Raw genomic sequence first — 21,081 nt, 5'->3', positions numbered from 1 at the left:
CTTGCAATATATAAATATGGAGATAATGGTTAATTTAGGTGGCTGCACAGATTGCAAAGTCTTAAATTAAAGAATTATAAAGACACAATAAATGATCCATTTCAACCCCTTTTCAAGCAGTCCGTACAAGATGGGAGGAGGAATATTTGAATGCGGGCCAAGGAATATCACACAAATCAATATTTTGTGGTAGTCTTGCATGTGAAGAGAATGCCATGTGGTATATTTTTGTTCAGAATTATTTAGTTGTCATAAAACTTCACATCTCACTCGCTTGTGCATGAATTGACACATAAAAAAAAAACACCTAGGTTGAGTTTCATTCTTGTTTTTTTATAATTGTAGAGATTTGTATGTGCTGTATTTGTGTAGCTGGACATAGTGTATGGTTAATATTTAGGTATACATGTTTCAAAGTCTATTTGGGACTCCTGAGCTATGGCTAATAATAAAAAGAGGCAATAACTCGGCTACCACAGAGGGACATGGCCTTTGCACCGCGCTGCCCATCCCCTCATTCCCCTCTGCCTTCATGCCACCTCATTTTCCTCTCTCTGTCCTCTAAGTTATGGGCTGAATAACAGCACAACAATATTAAGATAACATTTCCTGATTGTTTGTCAGACAGGAGGCTCCTTCACCCCGCTTTCATCACAACTACTGTGTTCATTAAATTGACAATTTGGTTTTGGCCTACAGGAGGATAAACATGAGCTTATCTGATGGGCTCAGTCTTTTATTATTTATTTCATTATCTTTTTTTTCCACTCTTCTTCCTCCTCTTGGGATAGAAGGTAAACATAAATCAGCCATACCATCTCTGCTGTGTGCTGTTGCTTATATTGCAGTCCTATGCAGCAGTCCGCTATAGGTGTGTCATCTACAATACTGTGCAGACACATGTGGCCCCTTGATGGCGGTTTTATTTATTTATTTGTTTTTCTTGTGATGTGCATGCTGGCTGTATACTTTAAAATGACCCTGTGTTAGGATCATTCTTGGCCTTCCCGGGAGAATACATTTTTTTCCAAAATTGCCGCTAGAGCCAGCAATAGAGATGGTTCTTTGTTTATTAGAATTTTTGACTTACACCAAGCAGAAAACGTATTTTGATAATGAAAAATCTGATTGGATTATCCTAATCACCCTGAGCTATGTTTGATATGTTAGTACAGAATGACCCTGCCCATGACAAATAACGCCAGCATCCGCATTTAGGAAAGACAAAAATGGAATTTGTTCTACATTTTTTTTACCCTATACCACAGTCACATTGGTTTTCCATTGATCCCAATTAAAATAAGATCATCACTTTAGACACATATTATGTCCGAATACAGTCAGCTACCATTTAAGCCTTACTCAGTCTTTCTCCCAACGTTTTGGAGAGCTCAGGGCCAACGATTTAATCTTCATTCAGCTAATTTAGTCTGGATCGCAGCTGCTGTCTTGTCGAAGTTCAGAGTGATGAAGTCTGAAAACAGGACGAGAGCGAAAATACTGGGGAGGGGAAAAAGGAAGAATTAAGGCAAGCAGAGAAATAAAGATAGAGCGATAGAGGGAGAAAGAGAGAGATGAGGCAGTAGGGGGCTGAAGATGATGATCCACCCTGACCCTAGTGAACGCTGTCATGTTCCTCCCCCTAGGTAATCTCTCTCACTCACTCGCTATTTTGCATGTGAAAATGTTCTCCTGACAGTTGCATATCAGATAAATTTTCTCCCCCCTTTCCCTTTGCCAAATAAACAACAGTCTTCACTTTGAAGTTGTCTGTTTTTGTCAGTTTGGCTTCAGGCAAGAGTCGGCCCCTCTCTTTTTCTGTCTTTGTGTTGCCATGAGAGAGGGTTGGGGGATTAGTTCTACTTACCAACTGGCCAACACCCTAGACAAATAAAAAAGGTTAAAAGAGCGATTAAAACTTTCTTTCATTGAAAAAAAACTGTCATACCCTTTTTTGGGAAGGCGGTGGGGGGGCTGAATCTGAAGAATACAAATATTCACTTGGCAGTCAATATAAATTTGGATTAACACTTATTTTAACTACAGGCAATTCTACATTGAACACGCACTTTTACACTTCACCACTCAGAGGCAGCACTTAGTCTGTGATGAAGAACTGGGTCTTTTTTTTAAATCTTGTGTTTTTACAAGCACTGGAAAATGTACACAGTTACAGCTCCTAGGAGATGTATGTCACAGTTAAGGCCAGTGTGGCATGTGATGTTCAGCCAGGAGCTCATTCATGAACTGATGACCAGATCAGACTGAGTAAATGAAATAAACTAGTATAGTAAATCAGTGACTGTATACACATGGAAACCTGAAGCTTTCAAAATGCACATGTAAGAAGCCCACCTGAGTCTTTGAATAAATCTTCACTGTGTGTCAGTCATTTCATATCACTGCATGATCTGCAGGGAACAGGGGCAAGAGATTGAAGAAGAAAAAACGAGTTCATCGACTTAAAAGGGACTAGTTCCAAGTTTACTGAAATGCTTTTGTTTTTTCTCTTTTTGTGGCCTTTGTAGCCTTTAATCACCACGAATACCTGAAATACTGTCCGAATGTGTTTGGCCTGTCCTTGCTCAACAGTCTATTACTAATAAAACATACAGGAACTGTGGCCACTTATTTGGTTTGTCAATGTATTCTGCTTAGGCTGCATTTAGTTGGCCAGGATGACCTCTCCCCCACTATATCTGACTAGGTCAATGCAGATAACTTAAAGAATTTATTTCCATTTACATTTTGTAGTTCTGTAACCTCTCACCTTTTCATAATTTTTAAGTACTGTCACACACCATATTCCACACTTTGTTTCCTTAATTTAGTCTTTAGTCATCAGTCTTGGGTCGTGCAACATATTTGTATCCTTTTTGTTCTAAATTCGGTTTACTTTTGTTCACAGGGTTAAATGGAAAATGGCATTTCTTTAACTATATTGTCTCTCAAGGATAGTAAAGTGCTTGAAACATTTATAAATTCTAAATGTAATTGTTACATGCATACATTATACACTTGTTTTATTCATTTATGCATATTTATTTGTATTTTCTGATCATCCATTTTCTGAGCCCATTATCCTCGTGAGTGTCGCGGGAGTGCTGGATCCCAGCTGTCATCGGGCAGGAGTCGGGTTATACCCTAAACCGGTTGCCAGCCAATCGGGGGCCACATAGAGACAAACGACTATTTGCACAAACAATCACAACTAAGCGCATTTTGGAGTCTTCAATTAACGCATGTTTTTGAGATGTGGGAGGAGGCCGGAGTGCCCGGAAAAAACCCACGCAGGCAGGGGAAAACATGCAAATTCCACACAGGCGCGGCCGGGAATTGAACCCTGGTCCTCAGAACTGTGAGGCGAACGTTGTAATCAGTGCACCACAGTGCCTTCTCTGATCATATTAGTGAAATTGAAATGCATAAATATATATTTAAAGCACATTCAATGCTCAGAAACCAGCAGAAAAAAGACTGATTGGGCCAGGGTGCACAACTGATTACCACATATGCCTCATAGTTATGAGGCATATGTGGTCCGGCCTCTCGTGTGTAGACTTTAAATGTTCTCCCTGTGCATGCACGTGTTTTCTCCGGGTACACTGTCTTCTTCCCTCTTCCCAAAAACATGTGATAGGTTAATTGAAGACTCTAAATTGCCCTTAAGCGTAAATTTGAGTGTGAATGGTTATATTTTTAATTGTGCCCTGCAATTCGGTAGCGACCAGTTTGGGGTATTGTCTGCCTCTCACCCAAATAAAGCTGGGGTAGGCTCCACCACGTCCGTGACTCTCACTCTCGGCTCCTCTCGCTCTCTTGACCTCTTAACTTCGATGAGTTAAAAGCTCAGTTATGGTGCCCGGCTGTTTCGAGACAGTGTGCATAAGTATGGGTGAGACGTGTTTCTCCTAAGTCATGTGTTGAAAGAAATAAGGCTGTGGCCTTTAATAAGCGTTTGAAGTTACTGGCTGCATTTTTCATCTCCTATCTTTCTCTTAAAATGTCCATACCACATCTATATCCAATCTACTGTAATGTCCTCTGTATGAAAGATATAGCTAATGTATCCTAGAGAAATTTCACTCTTTACCCCACCCTGAGCCCGACCGCATTTAACTCCCAGCCCTTTCTCTCATGTCCCTCCACTGTTACTCTGCCCCCTCCTTCTTCCAGTAAGGTAGATGTATGAATTTGAATTATTGATTCAGACACATGCTACATGCTGTGCGTAGTCATTATTCGTTCAGGTGAGTGTCATGCAGCTCGCTATGAAACAGATACCACAGGGATTAAACGACACAATCAGGACTTAAAGACAGCCACCCTCGCTAAAATAACACGGGCTTTGCTTCAAGACAAATGCTCCCCAAACCCCGACATCATTTGTTTATGACTCGCACATTAGTCATTCTGTATCTAAATTATAGTGGGATGAAGATTAATTTGAGCCCAAGTTTTTGCATTGTGTTTACTTGTGGTTTTGAAGCCTAATAACACCAGATGAATATAGGTGCAAACATCCTACACAAAAAAATCTTAGTATGTCAAATAATGTAGGGGCTAGCATGAGGAACAGACGCATTTATGTAACCTACTACATACTTTACAAGACAGAATAAAAGCCTTTACAATGAAAAAAAGTTTTAGTTGACAATTTATCATTTTATTTTTTCAAATGTTTTTTGCAAAGTTATTTTTTTTTATACACGGCTGTTTAACTGCACTCCATTGTACTGCGGGTGTTTCTCATATACTGTACTGCTTATAAAGTATTCTGTATTTAGCTGTCCATTATAAACACAGTGGTATTCATGTATTTTAACTCTGAACACTTGAATTTATGGTCTTGTTCCTTTCAGTTGTATTGAAGTGTGGATGCATGTCATTTGTCAAGTTTGTATATGTCTTGATTCCCCAAAAAAAGCTTGTCGCACAGCAAACAATGATAAGTACACTTTCATACTTATAGGATTGATACTGTCTATTGAATGCAGAGGGGCTGTTGATGCTAATGACGAGAACACAGATTTGTGTAAGTATTTGAATGGAGTTTGTGATAGAGAGAGAAGCTTGGATACAGAAGCCTCAAGAGAAGTGCTGGGCAAAATGTTGATAACTGTTCATTTAACCCTGGCTAAGTGGTTAGGAATGCTGGACAGGTGAACTTTATTCTGCCCGTAGGCCTCAATGTGTATGTGCATGTCTGTATTTGTGTGTGTGTTGTAACAGAATTTCTGTAGTCCTCTGGGCCCTGGTGCAAAGCAGAGAATAAATGGTGGAGGTGGCAGGCCAGGACAGAAAAATCAATGCCTGCTTATACAGACATGACATACCAGTAGCCAGCTGCACTCGTGTGTGTGTGTGTGTGTGTGTGTGTGTGTGTGTGTGTGTGTGTGTGTGTGTGTGTGTGTGTGTGTGTGTGTGTGTGTGCGCGCGTGCGTGTTTGTGTGCGCGTGTGTGTGCATGTGCGTGCAAGTGTCGGTGTGTCAGTGTAGACCCAGCGTACAATCTACTCTATAAATACGAGCGTCACTACCCAGCAACCTCCATTTCCTTTCTTACAGTATGCTATAGACTTTACAGTATTTATTGGGATCAGTACATACTGTAACTGTGTCCCCCCCTGACTCCTTGTCCTTCCCTTCCTTCTTCTCTACCTCCTATATTCTACAGGAAATTCGAGTGCAAGTTGTGCGAGCGATCCTTTAGTGAAAAATGGGCCCTGAACAACCACCTGAAACTTCACAGTGGGGAGAAACCATACAAGTGTTCCTGGCCATCCTGTCACTATGCCTTCCTCAACCTGTCAGCCATGAAGGACCATTATCGCACACACACTGGTAAGAAAGCTAGTAACTTTTACTTGAAATCCATTACTGATTTGCTTCAACATCCACATAAATAACCACCCTCCCCCAAAGTTAGTTTATTTCGGAATCACAATACTTGGATATAAAAAAGAAAAAAAACGAAAGTTCCAATTCCCCTATAGATCTGCAAACAAGAAAACTTATGTGGGTATACTTATTGCCCCCCAGCTCGGCGCCTGGAAATTGGTGTTCACCCCGGTGGAGAAGAGTGTACCCTTCTTCTGCCTTCAGTGGGGGGCTATTGGTTATTGTTTTTTTTTTTTTGCCAAGAATCAAACAATAGTTCAGAGTACCCACGCTTTTTGGACTTCATTGGAGACTCGTTATTCTGGGGGACTTCAATGCTCACGTGGGCAATGACAGTGAGACATGCAGGGCCGGGGTTGGAAGGAATGGCCCCCTCAATCATGACCTGTGTGGTGTTCTGTTGTTGGACTTCTGTGCTCATCATGGATTGTTCATGATGAACACCATGTTCAAGGAAAAGGATGTCGTCACCTGGATTTGGAACCAGAAGACCCTAGGTTGCAGTCGACTTTGTGGTTGTGTGAGGAGAATGTAAAGGGTTCAAGAGAATTTTGCATGCTTTTGTCTTAGTTTTGGCTGGTAGCGTACAAATCCTGAAGGCTGTTTAGGGTGGTATCGACAATCCTTCCAGCAATTTTGATTGTCCGTTTCATTGGGAGTTTGTCCTTTTTTTAGCAGCACCAAACTAGACTGTAATGGGGCAGACCGTGCATCCTCAGAAGCTGCAAGAAGTACATCCTGTGCTGGGTTTTTTTTTTTAAGATGGAGTTGATGTTGGTCTCCCACTTCAGGTCCTGATAGACTGTAATTCCCAGGCACTTAAAGGTCTCAACGGTTGACGCAAGGTAGTTGGACAGCGTGAGAGGCAGCTGTGGCAAAGTCCATGATCATCTCTACAGTCTTTAATGCGTTCATCTCCAGGTTGTGTTGGTCACACAAAAGCTCCAGCCTCTCCAATTCCTGTCAAGATGCAGCGTTGTCACCTTCTTTGATGAGGCTGATGACTGTTGTGTCATCTGCAAACTTCAGAAGTTCGACAGACGGTGCGTTGCGGTGCAGTCGAGCGAGAAGCAGTCGAGCGAGAAGACCAGCAGGGAAAGGGAACAACTTTGGGGTGACCCGGTGCTGATGGTGGGTGTGGAATAGGTAGTGTTCCCCCAGCCTCACCTGCTGGTTCCTGCCCGTCGGGGAGCTATAAATCAAATGGCAGATCTAAAGCGGGACTCTTAGAGGAGAGGAGTGTGTGGATTATGGTGTTAAATGCAGAGCTGAAGTCCACGAACAGGATCCACTGGCAGGTCCCTGCGTTGTCGAGGTATCCTAGGATGAAGAGCAGTCCCTTGTTGACTCCATCATCTGCAGACCTGTTTCCTTGGTAGACAATCTCCACGGTGTCCAGCAGTGGAGCTGTCACACGCTTGAGGTCGTCCAGCACTAAGCGTTCGAAGGGTTTCATGACCATAAATGTCAGGGCGATAGGCCTGTAGTCATTCAGCCCGGAGACTGCAGTTTTCTACGTTTTACCTTTGATGGTGGAATGTCTGTAGCTTTGTTAATCTTTTGTTGTTTGAAGATGCGTCCCACAACCTGTTCGTGAATGGTCAATGCAGAACTTCGGTGTTATGGTGATTGGTGGTGCAGCTTGGTGGGTGTGGGTTGAGAAAGTGTCCTTTTCACATATGCCGTAGAAGTTGTTCAAGTCATCGCATAGTCTATTATTCTCAATTTGGGGGAATTGTCACCTGTAATTGGTTAGCGATTATAATGCATGCCAGACTGATTTAGAGTCATTAACACTAAACTGCCCCTCCTCGAGCCGTCACTTTATTGTGGTGGAGGGGTTTATGTGTCCCAATGATCCTAGAAGCTAAGTTGTCTGGGGCTTCATGCCCCTGGTCGGGTCACCCATGCCAAACAGGTCCTAGGTGAGGGACCAGACAAAGTACAACTCCAAAACCCTATGATGACTAGAAAAATTGGATCTTAGTTTACGTTGCCTGGACGCGGGTCACTGGGGCCCCCCTCTGGAGTCAGGCCTGAAGGTGGTGCACGAAGGCGAGCGCCTGGTGGCCAGGCCTGCACACATGGGGCTTGGCTAGGCACAGGCCGAAAGGGTAACATGTGTCCCCCTTCCCATGGGCTCACCCCCCATGAGAGGGGCCTTAGGGGTCGGGTGCAATGTGAGTTGGGCAGTGGCCATAAGTGAGGACCATGGCGATCTGATCCCCGGCTACAGAAACTAGCTCTAGTGACATGGAATGTCACCTCTTTGGCAGGGAAGGAGCCTGAGTGTGTGCGTGAAGTCGAGAAGTTCCAACTAGATATAGTCCGACTCGCCTCTACGCGCTGCTTGGGCTCTGGCATCACTCCTCTTGAGAGGGGTTGGACTCTATTCCACTCTCAGTTGCCCACGGGGAGAGACACAGAGCAGGTGTGAGTATGCACTGGCTCGGGGCCTGTACATTGGGGTGTACCCCGGTGGATGAGAGAGTAGCCTCCCTCCGCCTGCAGGTAGGGGGACAGGTCCTGACTGTTGTTTGTGCTTATGCATGTCTTGAACACTCAGGTGAAGAGAGGGGCAGAGCTGTCAACTGATCACCACCTTGTGGTGAGTTGGCACCAATGGTGGGGGAAGATGCCTGTCCGACATGACAAGCCAAAACGTTGAAGCTGAAGAAGGAGTCCTATCGGGCATTTCTGGCCTTTGTGACTCCCGAGGCAGCTGGCCAAGCGAATTGCGGCTTCGGTGGTTGCTGAGGCAAAAACCCGGGCATGGGAGGAGTTAGGTAAGGTCATGGAGAACGACTTCAGGACGGCTTCTTGAAAATTTTCGTCCACTGTCCTGAGTCTCAGGAGGGGGAAGCAGTGCACCGTCAACACTGTGTACAGTGGGGACGGGACACTGCTGACCTCAACTCCGTATGTTGTGAGTCGGTGGGAAGAATACTTCGAAGACCTCCTCAATTCCACCAACACGCCTTCCCACGAGGAAGCTGAGTCTGGGTGCTCGGAGGCAGGGTCTTCTATCTCTGGGGTAGGGGTCACTGAGGTGGTTAAAAAGCTCCTTGGTGGCAAGGTCCTGGGTGTGGATGAGATTCGCCCGGAGTTCATAAAGGCTCTGGATGTTGTGGGGCTGTCCTAGTTGACACGCCTCTGCGACATTGCATGGACATCGGGGACAGTGCCTCTGGATTGGCAAACTAGGGTGGTGGTCCCCCTTTTCAAGAAGGGTGACCGGGCTCTCCCTTAGAGATAGGGTGAGAAGGTCGGTCATTCGAGAGGGTCTCAGTATCAAGACGCTACTCCTCCGCATTGAGAGGAGCCAGATGAGGTGGCTGGGGCATCTGATTCAGATGCCTCCTGGACCTACTTCCCCCGCGACCCGACCCGGAAAAGCGGGAGATAATGGATAGATGGAACACTAAACAATTTTTCCAACTTTCTTGCATATTTCCTCTTTGCAATGTTAATTTTGTTAGTCAACTGGTTTCTACTGTGATTTATACAGGTCCTTATCACCACTACAATAAACCCTATAGGACCAGTATTAGAGTTGGGTCTGCATTGCTGGGAGTGAATAGGACTTGTTTCCGGTGAAGACTGGACTTGGCCAAGGCTGTCCTTTATCATAGATTCTGTTAATAACCGTGGACAGAATTTCTCGGCACTGCTAAGGTGTAGAAGGGGTCAAGTTTGATGTCCTCAGTATTCCATCTCTGCTTTTTGTAGATGATGTGGTTCTGTTGGCATCATCGTGCTCTCCCAACTCTCACTGGAGTGGTTCATGAAGTGGCTGAGATGCAAATCAGCACACCCAAATCTGAGACCATGGTCCTTAGTCGTAAAAAGGTGGAGTGCCCTCTCCAGATCAGGTATGAGATCCTGCCACAAGTGGAGGAGTTCAAGTATCTTATGTATATCACGTATCCGGGAGGGAATCAGAGTAGAGCTGCTGCTTTTCCACATTGAGAAACGCCAGATAGGATCCCCTCTGAAGAGAGCGAGGAAGTGGCTGGGGAAAGTGAAGTCTGGGCTTCCCCGCTAAAGCTGTTGCCCCTGTGACCCGGCCTTGGATAAACGCAAGCAAATTGATGAATTTCATTGTCATTACAGTATGGTTTATAAAGTGTAATCCTATCTGTCAGAGTGTGTAGTGGTACACACGCGTGTCTTTGGTGCGGGCAGTGTGGGATCGATTCCCGCTCAGTGATGGTGTTGATATGTGCCCTCTGACTCACTGGCGACCAGTTTGGGGTGTCGTCGGCCATTTGCCTGAAGTTACAGTAACTGAGATAGGCTCCCAAGACCTTTGCTTGGAAAATGGAATGAAATGATATTAACTCGTATTTTATTTTTTTCATTGAACTTTTTTGTTATTTTTGAGGGTGCGGTAGCCGGAAAAGGTTCACGGCATTTGCATTAAGATTAATAAGGAAAAGATCTTTTTGATGTGCTTTATGTGTGTGGTCATAAAATGTATTAAACTGGAGTTGCCATTTTTTTTATATATGTCACATAAAATACATTTTGGAGAAAAAGCCAGTGTTCTCCATTTTCTGGTTTTAAATTATAAAATACAGATGAACATATGTAATATATTAGTGTTCTATACTGTATCAAAAGCAACAAAATGTATCTGCCAACTGCAAAAAGATGACCAACCTACATGTTTTTTATTTTTCAACCCATATATATATATATATTAGTATCAGTGGTCATACTGGTACAATATTAAACCAATTTTCCACTATTATTTTTCTCATTTTAGTTATGCTTGGAGATCTGTGAAAATTGTGTATCTTTACACTGTTTAGCAGTCAAGTTAGGACATATAGAGACTTTTTATGTGGGTGGTTTTATGTAGACTGTTATGCCACAGTGGGGCGTTCAGAACAGTTTGTTCGTACTGAAGTTTGAGGACACAGGCAACTCAAAAGATTTACTAGGTTGTTGATTTTTACTTCCTAGGTGGGCATGCAATCCAGAGGCCTAACTATTTATGCAAGCAATTAAAAAGTAAATTTGCAAGCCCCCTTTAAATTATACCTCAATCGTACTCCAAGTCAGCCCAAATGTCTCTTTGTTGCAACCAAGCAATCTTCTCTATGCTTTAATTATGTCCCACACATGGCCGTTTAAGTCAGTGACAGACGCAGCAGCAGCCATTGGCCCAGCAGCCTGAATGAATGCTTGCAGGAGAGCCCTTCATCCATCATGGGTGACTGCGGTGTGAGAGAGACTTGCTGGATTTTTTTTAAAATGTTCTTTAACAGTGATGCCAAGGCACCTCCAACATAATTAGACATTTCATTTTCATTTGTTTTTACCGCTCATCACTTTCCATCAATTGATGATGACTGTCATCTCTGCCACCCAGTTGTCACCAAGAGAGGCGTGTTGTAGTTGTTAGTATGTGTGTATGTAAGTATTTGACAGGAGAGAAACACCATGGTAAAAAAAAGTACTGAATTAAGTGGAATAACAAAGGGAAAATGTTGAAAAGAGAATAAATATTACAACTATACCCTCTCAGGGCATTGACTAATTGGGTACTGTTAGGAGTCCAAAGTTATTTGATGTTGCCCGTTCACTGAGAACAGCCCCATAGATTAGTTTTGCTTTGATGCCTACAAATCTGTGCAATGTCATACAACATTATAGAAAGTAATTTCTACCCGTAAAAAAAAAAAATAACGCACACAGTATTTCAACTTTAGAGAAAAATTTGAATTCCCCCCCCCCCAAAAAAAAGGAAACTAGAATTACTGCACAATTGGACCACTGGCCAACATTTGTAGCTCATCTCCTGGATTCATCTGAATGTGGTAGCTTTTGAAGCTGTGACTCCCACCTCATTCCACTCTTTCTGGATTTTTGCTAGATTCTTGGATCCTCTCTGTTTGATAATCCGCTGAAGCCCACGGTCATCTCCTTTGATGGTGCATCTTCCAATGCCACATTTTGTTGTTCCACCAGACCTTCCCCTGGGGGGTGAGGTTTGGGAGCAGTGTCATGACAGGGGTGACACAGATTGTTTCAGCCACCCCCCACTTGACAATTTTCAACGCTATTACCCACCCCCACTATTACAATTTTCAGTGCTGGTACACCCCGGAAAAGACAAAAATCAAGTCGGGGAAGGGGGGATGGTAGAAAAAATTAATCTCCAAAAAAGGGGGGCACACTCGAAAGTTTGAAAACCACTGCACTAGACCAAGGGTGGGCAAACTACAGCGGCCACATCCGACCCTCCAAAGATTGGTACACAGTCGCCGTTATCTTATCATGACTACTCTATATTCATTTGTATGTTGTAATACTCAGTGGTCCCACCAAGTTGTCCTGTCACGCTCAGTGATTCCAACAGGTAGTGGAGTCAAGAGTGAGTGCTGTGTATTTAATATAGAATGGACTACTAAATAGTTTTTCACTGTGTAGTCCAGTCAAAGGTCTGATTTGTTAAGAGACCACTTTAGTGTTAGACAAATACAACATCACCCGTCACTTTTCTACCAACCATGCTGATTATGCTAACAGCCAATCAATCCAGGAACTGATGACGACAGTTCTAAGGTTAAAATAAAGTTTTCAGGGTCAGCAAAACACCTTCATCTGACAAAAGTGCCATCCATGATTCAGTCACAAAAGACCCTGAAACAGCGCTACAGAAGCTGCAAATGGAAGTGATTGATCTCCAATGTGACACAGTCTTAAAAGAGAAGTTCAACTCTCAAACTGAATGAGTTTTATGCATCTTTAAGTCCAGACAAATTCCACACATCGGGGAGATGGCATAGAGAATGCTGGTGGTGTTTGGCAATGCATATGTGTGATGAACAACAAAACATCCTACAGATCCCAGCTGAATGATGAACACCTCAGATGTCCTCTGAGATTTCCTACAACAAAACTAATACCAAACTTTGATATACTGGCAAAACAAAATTATTCCCATTAAAAGTAAATATAAGTATTAACATTGTTTTGTTTTCTTCTTTGACATGTCAGCATTTGGTTTTGGCTTGACACCTGTCAAACTTTACAAGTCGATGTGGCCCTTGAGCCAAGAGGTTTGCTCACCCCTGTAATAGACTTTCAATTGATATGTTTGGAAACAACAATCTGTGAACAGCCAGCCTCCCTAGCTATGAGCCTTTGTGGCCTACTCATCTCATGAAGGGTGTCAATGATGGCCTACTGGCCAGTGGTCAAGTCAACAGCCTTTCCCTTATTGAACCCAACTGAAATAATTGAACCAAACTGAAGCATATTAATGACACCTGGGGAAACCTGTGCAGGTGCTTTGAGTTTAGAAGATGGTTAGTATTTGACACTTAGTTTAAAAGATTTATAGCCTGCAACATTTGGACTGATTTCTTAACAGTATTCAAATTTTTAGAATGACAGATTTTGTGGGATTTATGAGCTGGAAGCCCAAAGTATGTAAAAATAAACAAACACTTGAAATTGTTTAAATTGTGGGCCCTGAATCTATAATCTATGAGAATAACTCTTTGAATGGAATTATGGAAACAAATGAACATTTCCATATTATTTTTTGGGAGGGGAAGTGACTGTATCTTTGTAACCATCATAGTATTTGTTCAGTCAGGTTTATGATTGAGGTTAACAATACCTTTACTTTTAAAGGTATGGTACACTGTGACCAATTCCCTGATTTATATTAGATTTATCTGGATCTTATACACAACTTAGACATCAGCACCATTTTTTCATGTAAGCAAAAGTAATAATAAGAAGAATAATTAAGTCTCATTTGGAAATAATTGCAACAAGTCACTCGCACGTGTTTGTTTTGCCAGGGTGTGCTCTACTATACAGAATATTCAAACAATCCATAGCACTGAATGTCGTCGTTCAGGAACTTTGCCTGTGGTGGAAAAAAAAAACATTTACAGTTTACGGTGTAATCTGTAATCACATTGTTGTTTTTTAAAGAGGAAAATGGTAACACCTGCAGTTCTCCTTTACTTTTCTGGACTGGGTGCAGAGTTCCTTTCTGATTTGCTTGTTTTTGTTATTAATCACTTTTCCTCACACACCAGTTGTGTCTGAGAGATTGGGGGGTGGAAGAGGGGGGAGTTCTGTGGTTTTCAGCCGCCCGGGTCATTTGTAACCGCTGATGAATGAGCGACACAAATAAATAAATAAGTGTGCTGCATCTTACCCACCCAGCTTTTTTTCCCAGGCTCTTGTGCATTGGCAGGGAAAGGAGTAGGAGGGATGTGTTGGGGGTTGAGCAAAGCGACAGGGGCACAATTGATTTCCTCATTGCCTCAGTTTGTCGCTTAATCTGGCAATATGCTGATAAATCTTCGTACTTTGTCAATTAATTTCTCTGAAAAATGACCGCCAAAATGGCGAGCACATCAATACAGCAGCGGATTCCGTGTCAAAAATTAAGCGGTAAAATTAATTGCCCACCCGTCCTCTCCTGTTAAAACATAACTAATGAGGGAGGCAATTATACCATGCAGACTCCTCTAGGGTTGAAACATACACACTATAATGGAATATATACGCCTATAAACCCACACACTTAAGTAAATGGTGTATCATTTGGATTAAAAGACACTGTATTGTTTTCCAATAAGGTATTTGAATTTCTTTAAGAATAGGGTGCACCATGCTACCAAAGCGAAAGATGATTCCGCTTTAAGAAGTAATTGGTAATATTTGTTGCATGGCAAAATTCACAGGTTAATCGTGTTCCTAAAGGAAGGTTCTGTTTATTTATGGTATGTGGGATTTACAGTAGCTGAGGGCTGTACAAGCTTCCAGTACTGTCTAGGAATTCACAAATCCCCCCCTCCCCAGACGCTAATGTTTTGATAAATTCACAGACAACAATGATCTTATACAGCAAATGTACGCAGAACATACATATTTCAACACAAAGGCATGGACTTCGGCTGGGTAAAGCCAGGCTTGTCGGATAACGTGTGAGCTAATTTTCAAACAGTAAAAAAAATCTTCTTGCTTGTGCCTCTGGGAGATCAGGTTACGTTTGCACAACCTAAACAAATGGTAATGACGTTCTTGTACTGAGCCCACAATAGCACCACGTTCTTCATGATGGGCTATTGCGCTATTTCCAAAGAAATGGCAGATCTCTTTTTGTGCCTTCCTCCACTCTCCTCCACTTTGATATTTGACATTTTTTTCCAGTCTTTGACTTTTTCCTCCCTCTAATATACCAACGCTGTAGATTCTGAAAATGAGAACAGTATAACTCCAACGAAAGTGTAGAGTTCATTGTATTCAGTCTACTCATCTAATGTTGCAAGTAGCTCCTTTTTGTCAAGCCAAAAAAATGCCATTAGCAGCCTGTCAATGTCACGCTCCAAATGTCATTGTTGAAAAAAGACTCGTCGACTTGTCTCAACAAACCCAGAATGTAACAACAAAGCATCACTCTTCTGCTTCACCACCCTGCCTCCTCGGTCAGCAGCGAGTGTTCCACCACAGATCAGGAGATGAAAAGCACATAAGTAATTTATTGCCAATGTTTTCTCCTCAAGAATCCAAAAGAATAATTGTGGCGACTGCAGCTAGGCATCAGGATCGATGGTTATGGATTTTTCTGTGGTGAGGTCTTGGAGCACTGGGTGTAATGAGAGATGGAGAGAGGGAAGGGGCTGGAGGAGTGACCGGCACCGTATTTTCTCATTTAAAGTCGAGGTCTAAGCAGATAGCGTTTATATGCGAGAGACACTTGAGGAGGTTGGACATCATTTGTATTGTGGTTCTATACAAAATATTAGTGTGATCATTCTCACATTGCAGACAAGAAACCACAAAATACTGTAGGTGCACCTTTAATGAGAATAATGACAATGAGAATTGAACAATATTAACTGTCTACTGGACTAGTTTAAAATGGCATGGCAGTTGTGTAAATTCAAGGGCAAAATACATTTCAATGAATTTATTTTGTTTAATTTGTTTAAATGTATGATCTGCACCAAAATTGATTTATTGTTGAGTCAGAATTATAAAACCAATATCACTTGTTTTAATACAAAATTACACATTTGACTCCTTTTGGGTTGCAATACACAAAACGTGTTCTGTATACCCCCTCTAGTTTTGTCCTCACAATATTTTTGAGAAATATACAAAATACATAATGTACCTGTTTTGAATTGCACCTTTATTTTCCGATGTTGCTCATATTTTATTTGTCTCAGCCATATAACCGTAATTTAAAAAGTGAACCCTGAGCCTATATATACCTTGACAAATATTGCTTCTTAAATGTGTCTGTCTTCTTCTTCTTTTCCTTTCAGCTTGTCCCGTTGGGGGTCGCCACACCGTGTCATCTTTTTCCATCTTAGTCTATCTCCTGCATCTTCCTCTCTAACCCCAACTGCCCTCATGTCTTCCCTCACCACATCCATCAACCTTCTCTTTGGTCTTCCTCTCGCTCTTTTGCCTGGCAACTCCATCCTCAGCACCCTTCCACCAATATACTTACTCTCTTGCCTCTGAACATGTCCAAACCATCGAAGTCTGCTCTCTCGAATCTTGTCTCCAAGACATCCAATTTAGCCTGCCCCTCTAATGAGCTAATTTCTAATCCTATCCAACCTGCTCACTCCGAGCGAGAACGTCAACATCTTCATTTCTGCTACCTCCAGTTCTACTTCCTGTTGTTTCTTCAGTGCCACCATCTCTAATCCGTACATCATGGCCGGCCTCACCACTGTTTTGTAAACTTTGCCCTTTGTCCTAGCAGAGACTCTTCTGTCACATAACACACCAGACACCTTCCGCCAGCTATTCCAAGCTGCTTGGACCCGTTTCTTCACTTCCTTAACACACTCACCATTGCTCTGGATTGTTGACCCTAAATATTTGAAGTCGTCCACCCGTGTTATCTCTTCTCCCTGTAGCCTCACTCTTCCCCCTCCACCTTTCTCATTCACGCACATATATTCTGTTTTACTTCGGCTAATCTTCATTCCTCTCCTTTCCAGTGCATCTCTCCATCTTTCTAATTGTTCCTCTGCCTGCTTCCTGCTTTCACTGCATATCACAATATCATCTGCAAACATCATGGTCCAAGGGGATTCCAGTCTAACCTCATCTGTCAGCCTATCCATTACCACTGCAAACAGGAAGGGGCTCAGAGCTGATCCCTGATGCAGTTCCAACTCCACCTTAAATTCTTCTGTCACACCTAAGGCACACCTCACCATTGTTCTGCTGCCATCATACATGTCCTTTTACTATTCTAACATACTTCGCTGCCACACCAGACTTACGCATGCAGTACCACAGTTCCTCTCTTGGTACTGTCATAGGCTTTCTCTAGATCCACAAAGACAGAATGTCCCTCCTTCTGACCTTCTCTGTACTCTTCCACTAGCATCCTCCAGCCAAATAATGCATCTGTGGTACTCTTTCTAGGCATGAAACCATACTGTTGCTCGCAGATACTTACTTCCGTCCTGTGTCTAGCCTCCACTACTCTTTCCGATCACTTCATTGTGTGGCTCATCAACTTTATTCCTCTATAATTCCCACAGCTCTGAACATCGCCTTTGTTCTCAAAAATGGGAACTCGTACACTTTTCCTCCATTCTTCAGGCATCTTTTCGCCCGCTAGTATTCTGTTGAATAAGTTGGCCAAAAACGTCTCAGCAATCTCTCCAAATTGCTTCCATACGTCTACCAGTATGTCATCAGGACCAACTGCCTTTTCATTTTTCATCCTTTGTAGTGCCTTTCTGACTTCCCCCTCAGTAATCATTGCCACTTCCTGGTCCTTCACAGTTGCCTCTTCAACTCTTCCTTCTCTCTCATTTTCTTCATTCATCAACTTCTCAAAGTATTCTTTCCATCTATTTAGCACACTACTGGCACCAGTCAACACATTTCCATCTCTATCCTTAATCACCCTTACCTCCTGCACATCCTTCCCATCTCTATCCCTCTGTCTGGCCAACCTGTAGAAACCCTTTTCTCCTTTCATGTCCAACCTGGTGTACGTCTTCATATTCCTCTTGTTTAGCCTTCGCCACCTCTACCTTTGTCCTACGTCGCATCTCGATGTACTCCTTTTGCCTCTCCTCAGTCCTCTCAGTGTCCCACTTCTTCTTCGCTAATCTCTTTCCTTATATAACTTCCTTTATTTTGGGGTTCCACCACCAACTCTCCCCTTTCCTACCAAAAGACACACCAAGTACTCTCCTGCTTGTCTCTCTGATCACCTTGGCTGAAGTAGTCAAGTCTTCCGAGAGCTTCTGCTGTCCATCGAGAGCCTGTCTCACCTATTTCCGAAAGGCTCCACAACATTCTTACTTTCTCAGCTTCCACCACATGGTTCTCTGTTCAACCTTTGTCTTCTTAATCTTCCTACGCACCACTAGAGTCATCCTACACACCACCATCCTATGCTGTCGAGTTACACTCTCCCCTACCACTACTTTACAGTACGTAATCTGCTTCAGATTATATCATCTGCACAAAATCTAATCCACTTGCGTCCTTCTACCTCCGCTCTTGTAGGTCACTATATGTTCCTGACTCTTCTGGAAATAAGTGTTCACTACAGCCATCTCCATCCTTTTTGCAAAGTCTACCACCATCTGTCCCTCAAAGTTCCTCTCCCGGATGCCGTACTTACCCATCACTTCTTCATTGCCCCTGTTTCCTTCACCAATATGTCCATTACAATCTGCACCAATCACAACTCTCTCCCTGTCTGGGATGCTCAGAACTACTTCATCTAGTTCCTTCCAGAATTTCTCTTTCAACTCTAGGTCACATCTTACCTGTTTTGGCATAGCCGCTAACCACATTATACATAACACCCGCAATTTCAAATTTTACTCTCATCACTTGATCTGATACTCTTTTCACCTCCAAGACATGTTTAGCTAGCTCTTCCTTTAAAATAAACCCGACTCCATTTCTCTTCCCATCTGCTCCGTGGTAGAATAATTTAAACCCTGCTCCTAAACTTCTAGCCTTACTACCTTTCCACCTGCTCTCTTGGATGCACAGAAGATCAACCTTTCTCCTAATCATCATGTCAACCAACTCCTTAGCTTTTCCTGTCGTAGTCCCAACATTCAAAGTCCCTACACTCAGTTGTAGGCTCTGTGCATTCCTCTTTTTCTTCTGGATACAAATCCAGTTCCCTCCTCTTTTTTGTCTTCGACCCACAGTAGCTGAATTTCCACCGACGCCCTGCAGGTTAGCTGTGCCAGGGGCGGGCGTTGTTAGCCCGGCCCATGATCGATCCGGTATGAGATTCTTTAGATGAACGCTCATATTTGTTTGGCACAGTTTTTACGCAGGATGCCTTTCCTGATGCAACCCTCTACATTTATCCGGGCTTGGGACCGGCCTACAGACTGCACTGGTTTGTGCCCCCATAGGGCTGCTTCTTAAATGTCTGTCTTGTCTTGAAATGGGAAAGCATGTTTTCACAGATGAGGTTCCTTAAATGGGTAGGATAAAAGAAACTTGATGCAAGTTTGACTCTTTGGACCCTCAGAAAGTTGCTATCTGTGCAGCAAATATACGTGTTGTCCCCTACTGAGGTCAAAATACAAGAGTCACTCACTTACATGTACACGATCAGACGATGAAGTTCAACATTTTAATTCACATGAATATTTAAGTGTCTAGCTAAAACGTGCAAATGCGTATGTGAATTCAATGATTACTGTACCGTATATGAAAACAATGTGTGACACATGATGGTTGTCCATGGAAATGTGTTCCACACTACATGAAGTCTGTGTGCACACATTGTTTTGCATGTATCTGTGTCAATTCTGTAAGTGACTTTATTCATTATTGTCCAAAACTGTGTCCCAAATGTGGCAGAGTGTGTCTTATAAGTGTTGGTTTGTGTGTGTGTGTGTGTGTGTGTGTGTGTGTGCGTGCGAGTGTGTGTGTGTGGTGTGTGTGTGTGTGTGTGTGTGTGTGTGTGTGTGTGTGTGTGGTGTGTGTGTGTGTGTGTGTGTGTGCGTATGTGTGTCTGAGTGTGTGAGTACTTCTGCACAAATGGCAGGTGTGTGCGTGTGTGTGTGTGTTCGTGTGTGTCTGAGTGTGTGACTACTTCTGCACAAATGGGAGAGAGAATGAGAGCAGGAGCTCATCATGCTGTTAATGACAAGGCCAGATGCAGAGAAGGGAGGAGTGTGAAAAAGCTCTCCACGCTCCCCATCTGGAAGGCATCGCCCCCAAATGAAGTTGTAGAAAACCAACCCATTGATAATAAAGCTAATTTTTATGGCTCTGACAAGTATGTAATTATGTTCAGCGGTGCTTTTCAGATTTTATCACAGTCAATAAACCACACTTGCAATTTCCCGTCCCCCATTTGACATATTTACATGGATCCATCTGATTGGAGGAATTAGTTAGCTGTGAAAGCTCTGATGAATACACACTACTGATCAGTGACTTTTGCATGGCTCATCTGTGAGCCAACTCAACTTGCTGCACATACAATATATTCACTCTACTTATTCTATTCTTCTATGACTTCAAATCACCCTTCTAACATTTACATTTTGGTAATCACCTGTTTGTAGATTATTTCTTTTTAAATTTTCCTTAGTGGCACTTCAGCAGCAACATTTTTTCGTTTAGTTTTTCCACCCATCCATCTTCTACTGCTTTTCCGGGTCAGGTCGCTGAGGCAGGAGCTGAGGCAGGAATACCCCAACTTCCCTTTCCCCAGCCACTTCTTCCAGCTCTTCTGGAGGGATCCCAAGGATAGCCGAGAGACATAGTCTCTCCAGCGTGTCCTCTGTCATTTCTGGGGTCTCTTTTCAGTGGTACGTGCACCGGGGAGGTGTTTGGGAAGCATTTGGATCAGATGCCCCAGCCACCTAATCTGGCTCCTCTCAATGTGGAGCAGAAGCATCTTAACACTCAGCCCCTCCCAGATGACCGAGCTTCTCAGCCTATGTCTAAGGGAGAGCCCGGACACCCTGCAGATGAAACTCATTTCGGCCGCTTGTATCCATGATCTTGTTCTTTCGATCACAACCCACAGTTTGTGACCATAGGTGAGGGAAAGAGCATAGATTGATTGGTAAATTGAAAGCATTACCTTTCGACTTAGCTCCCTGTTCACCATAACGTACCAATACAAAGTCCGCATCACTGCAGACACTGCACCGATCGACTTGTC

The 21,081-nt window shown here is 43.1% G+C and overlaps 1 protein-coding gene across 7 annotated transcripts in view; it reads left to right on the top strand.

The window, feature by feature from the left end:
* The window catches only part of znf407 (zinc finger protein 407), a 232,131-nt gene that overhangs the window by 140,586 nt on the left and 70,464 nt on the right, over positions 1-21,081 (top strand). For all 7 annotated transcript variants that reach the window (XM_061819993.1, XM_061819990.1, XM_061819991.1 and 4 more), the window contains one exon: positions 5,677-5,843. In XM_061819993.1, the coding sequence (XP_061675977.1) occupies positions 5,677-5,843 (167 nt within the window). The remainder of the gene's footprint in view (positions 1-5,676; positions 5,844-21,081) is intronic.

This window comes from Syngnathoides biaculeatus, chromosome 5 (genome assembly GCF_019802595.1).
Source record: "Syngnathoides biaculeatus isolate LvHL_M chromosome 5, ASM1980259v1, whole genome shotgun sequence".
Taxonomy (NCBI): Eukaryota; Metazoa; Chordata; class Actinopteri; order Syngnathiformes; family Syngnathidae; genus Syngnathoides; species Syngnathoides biaculeatus.
The sequence above is the reverse complement of the archived record's forward strand: the minus strand, read 5'-3'. Positions and strand labels throughout refer to the sequence as shown.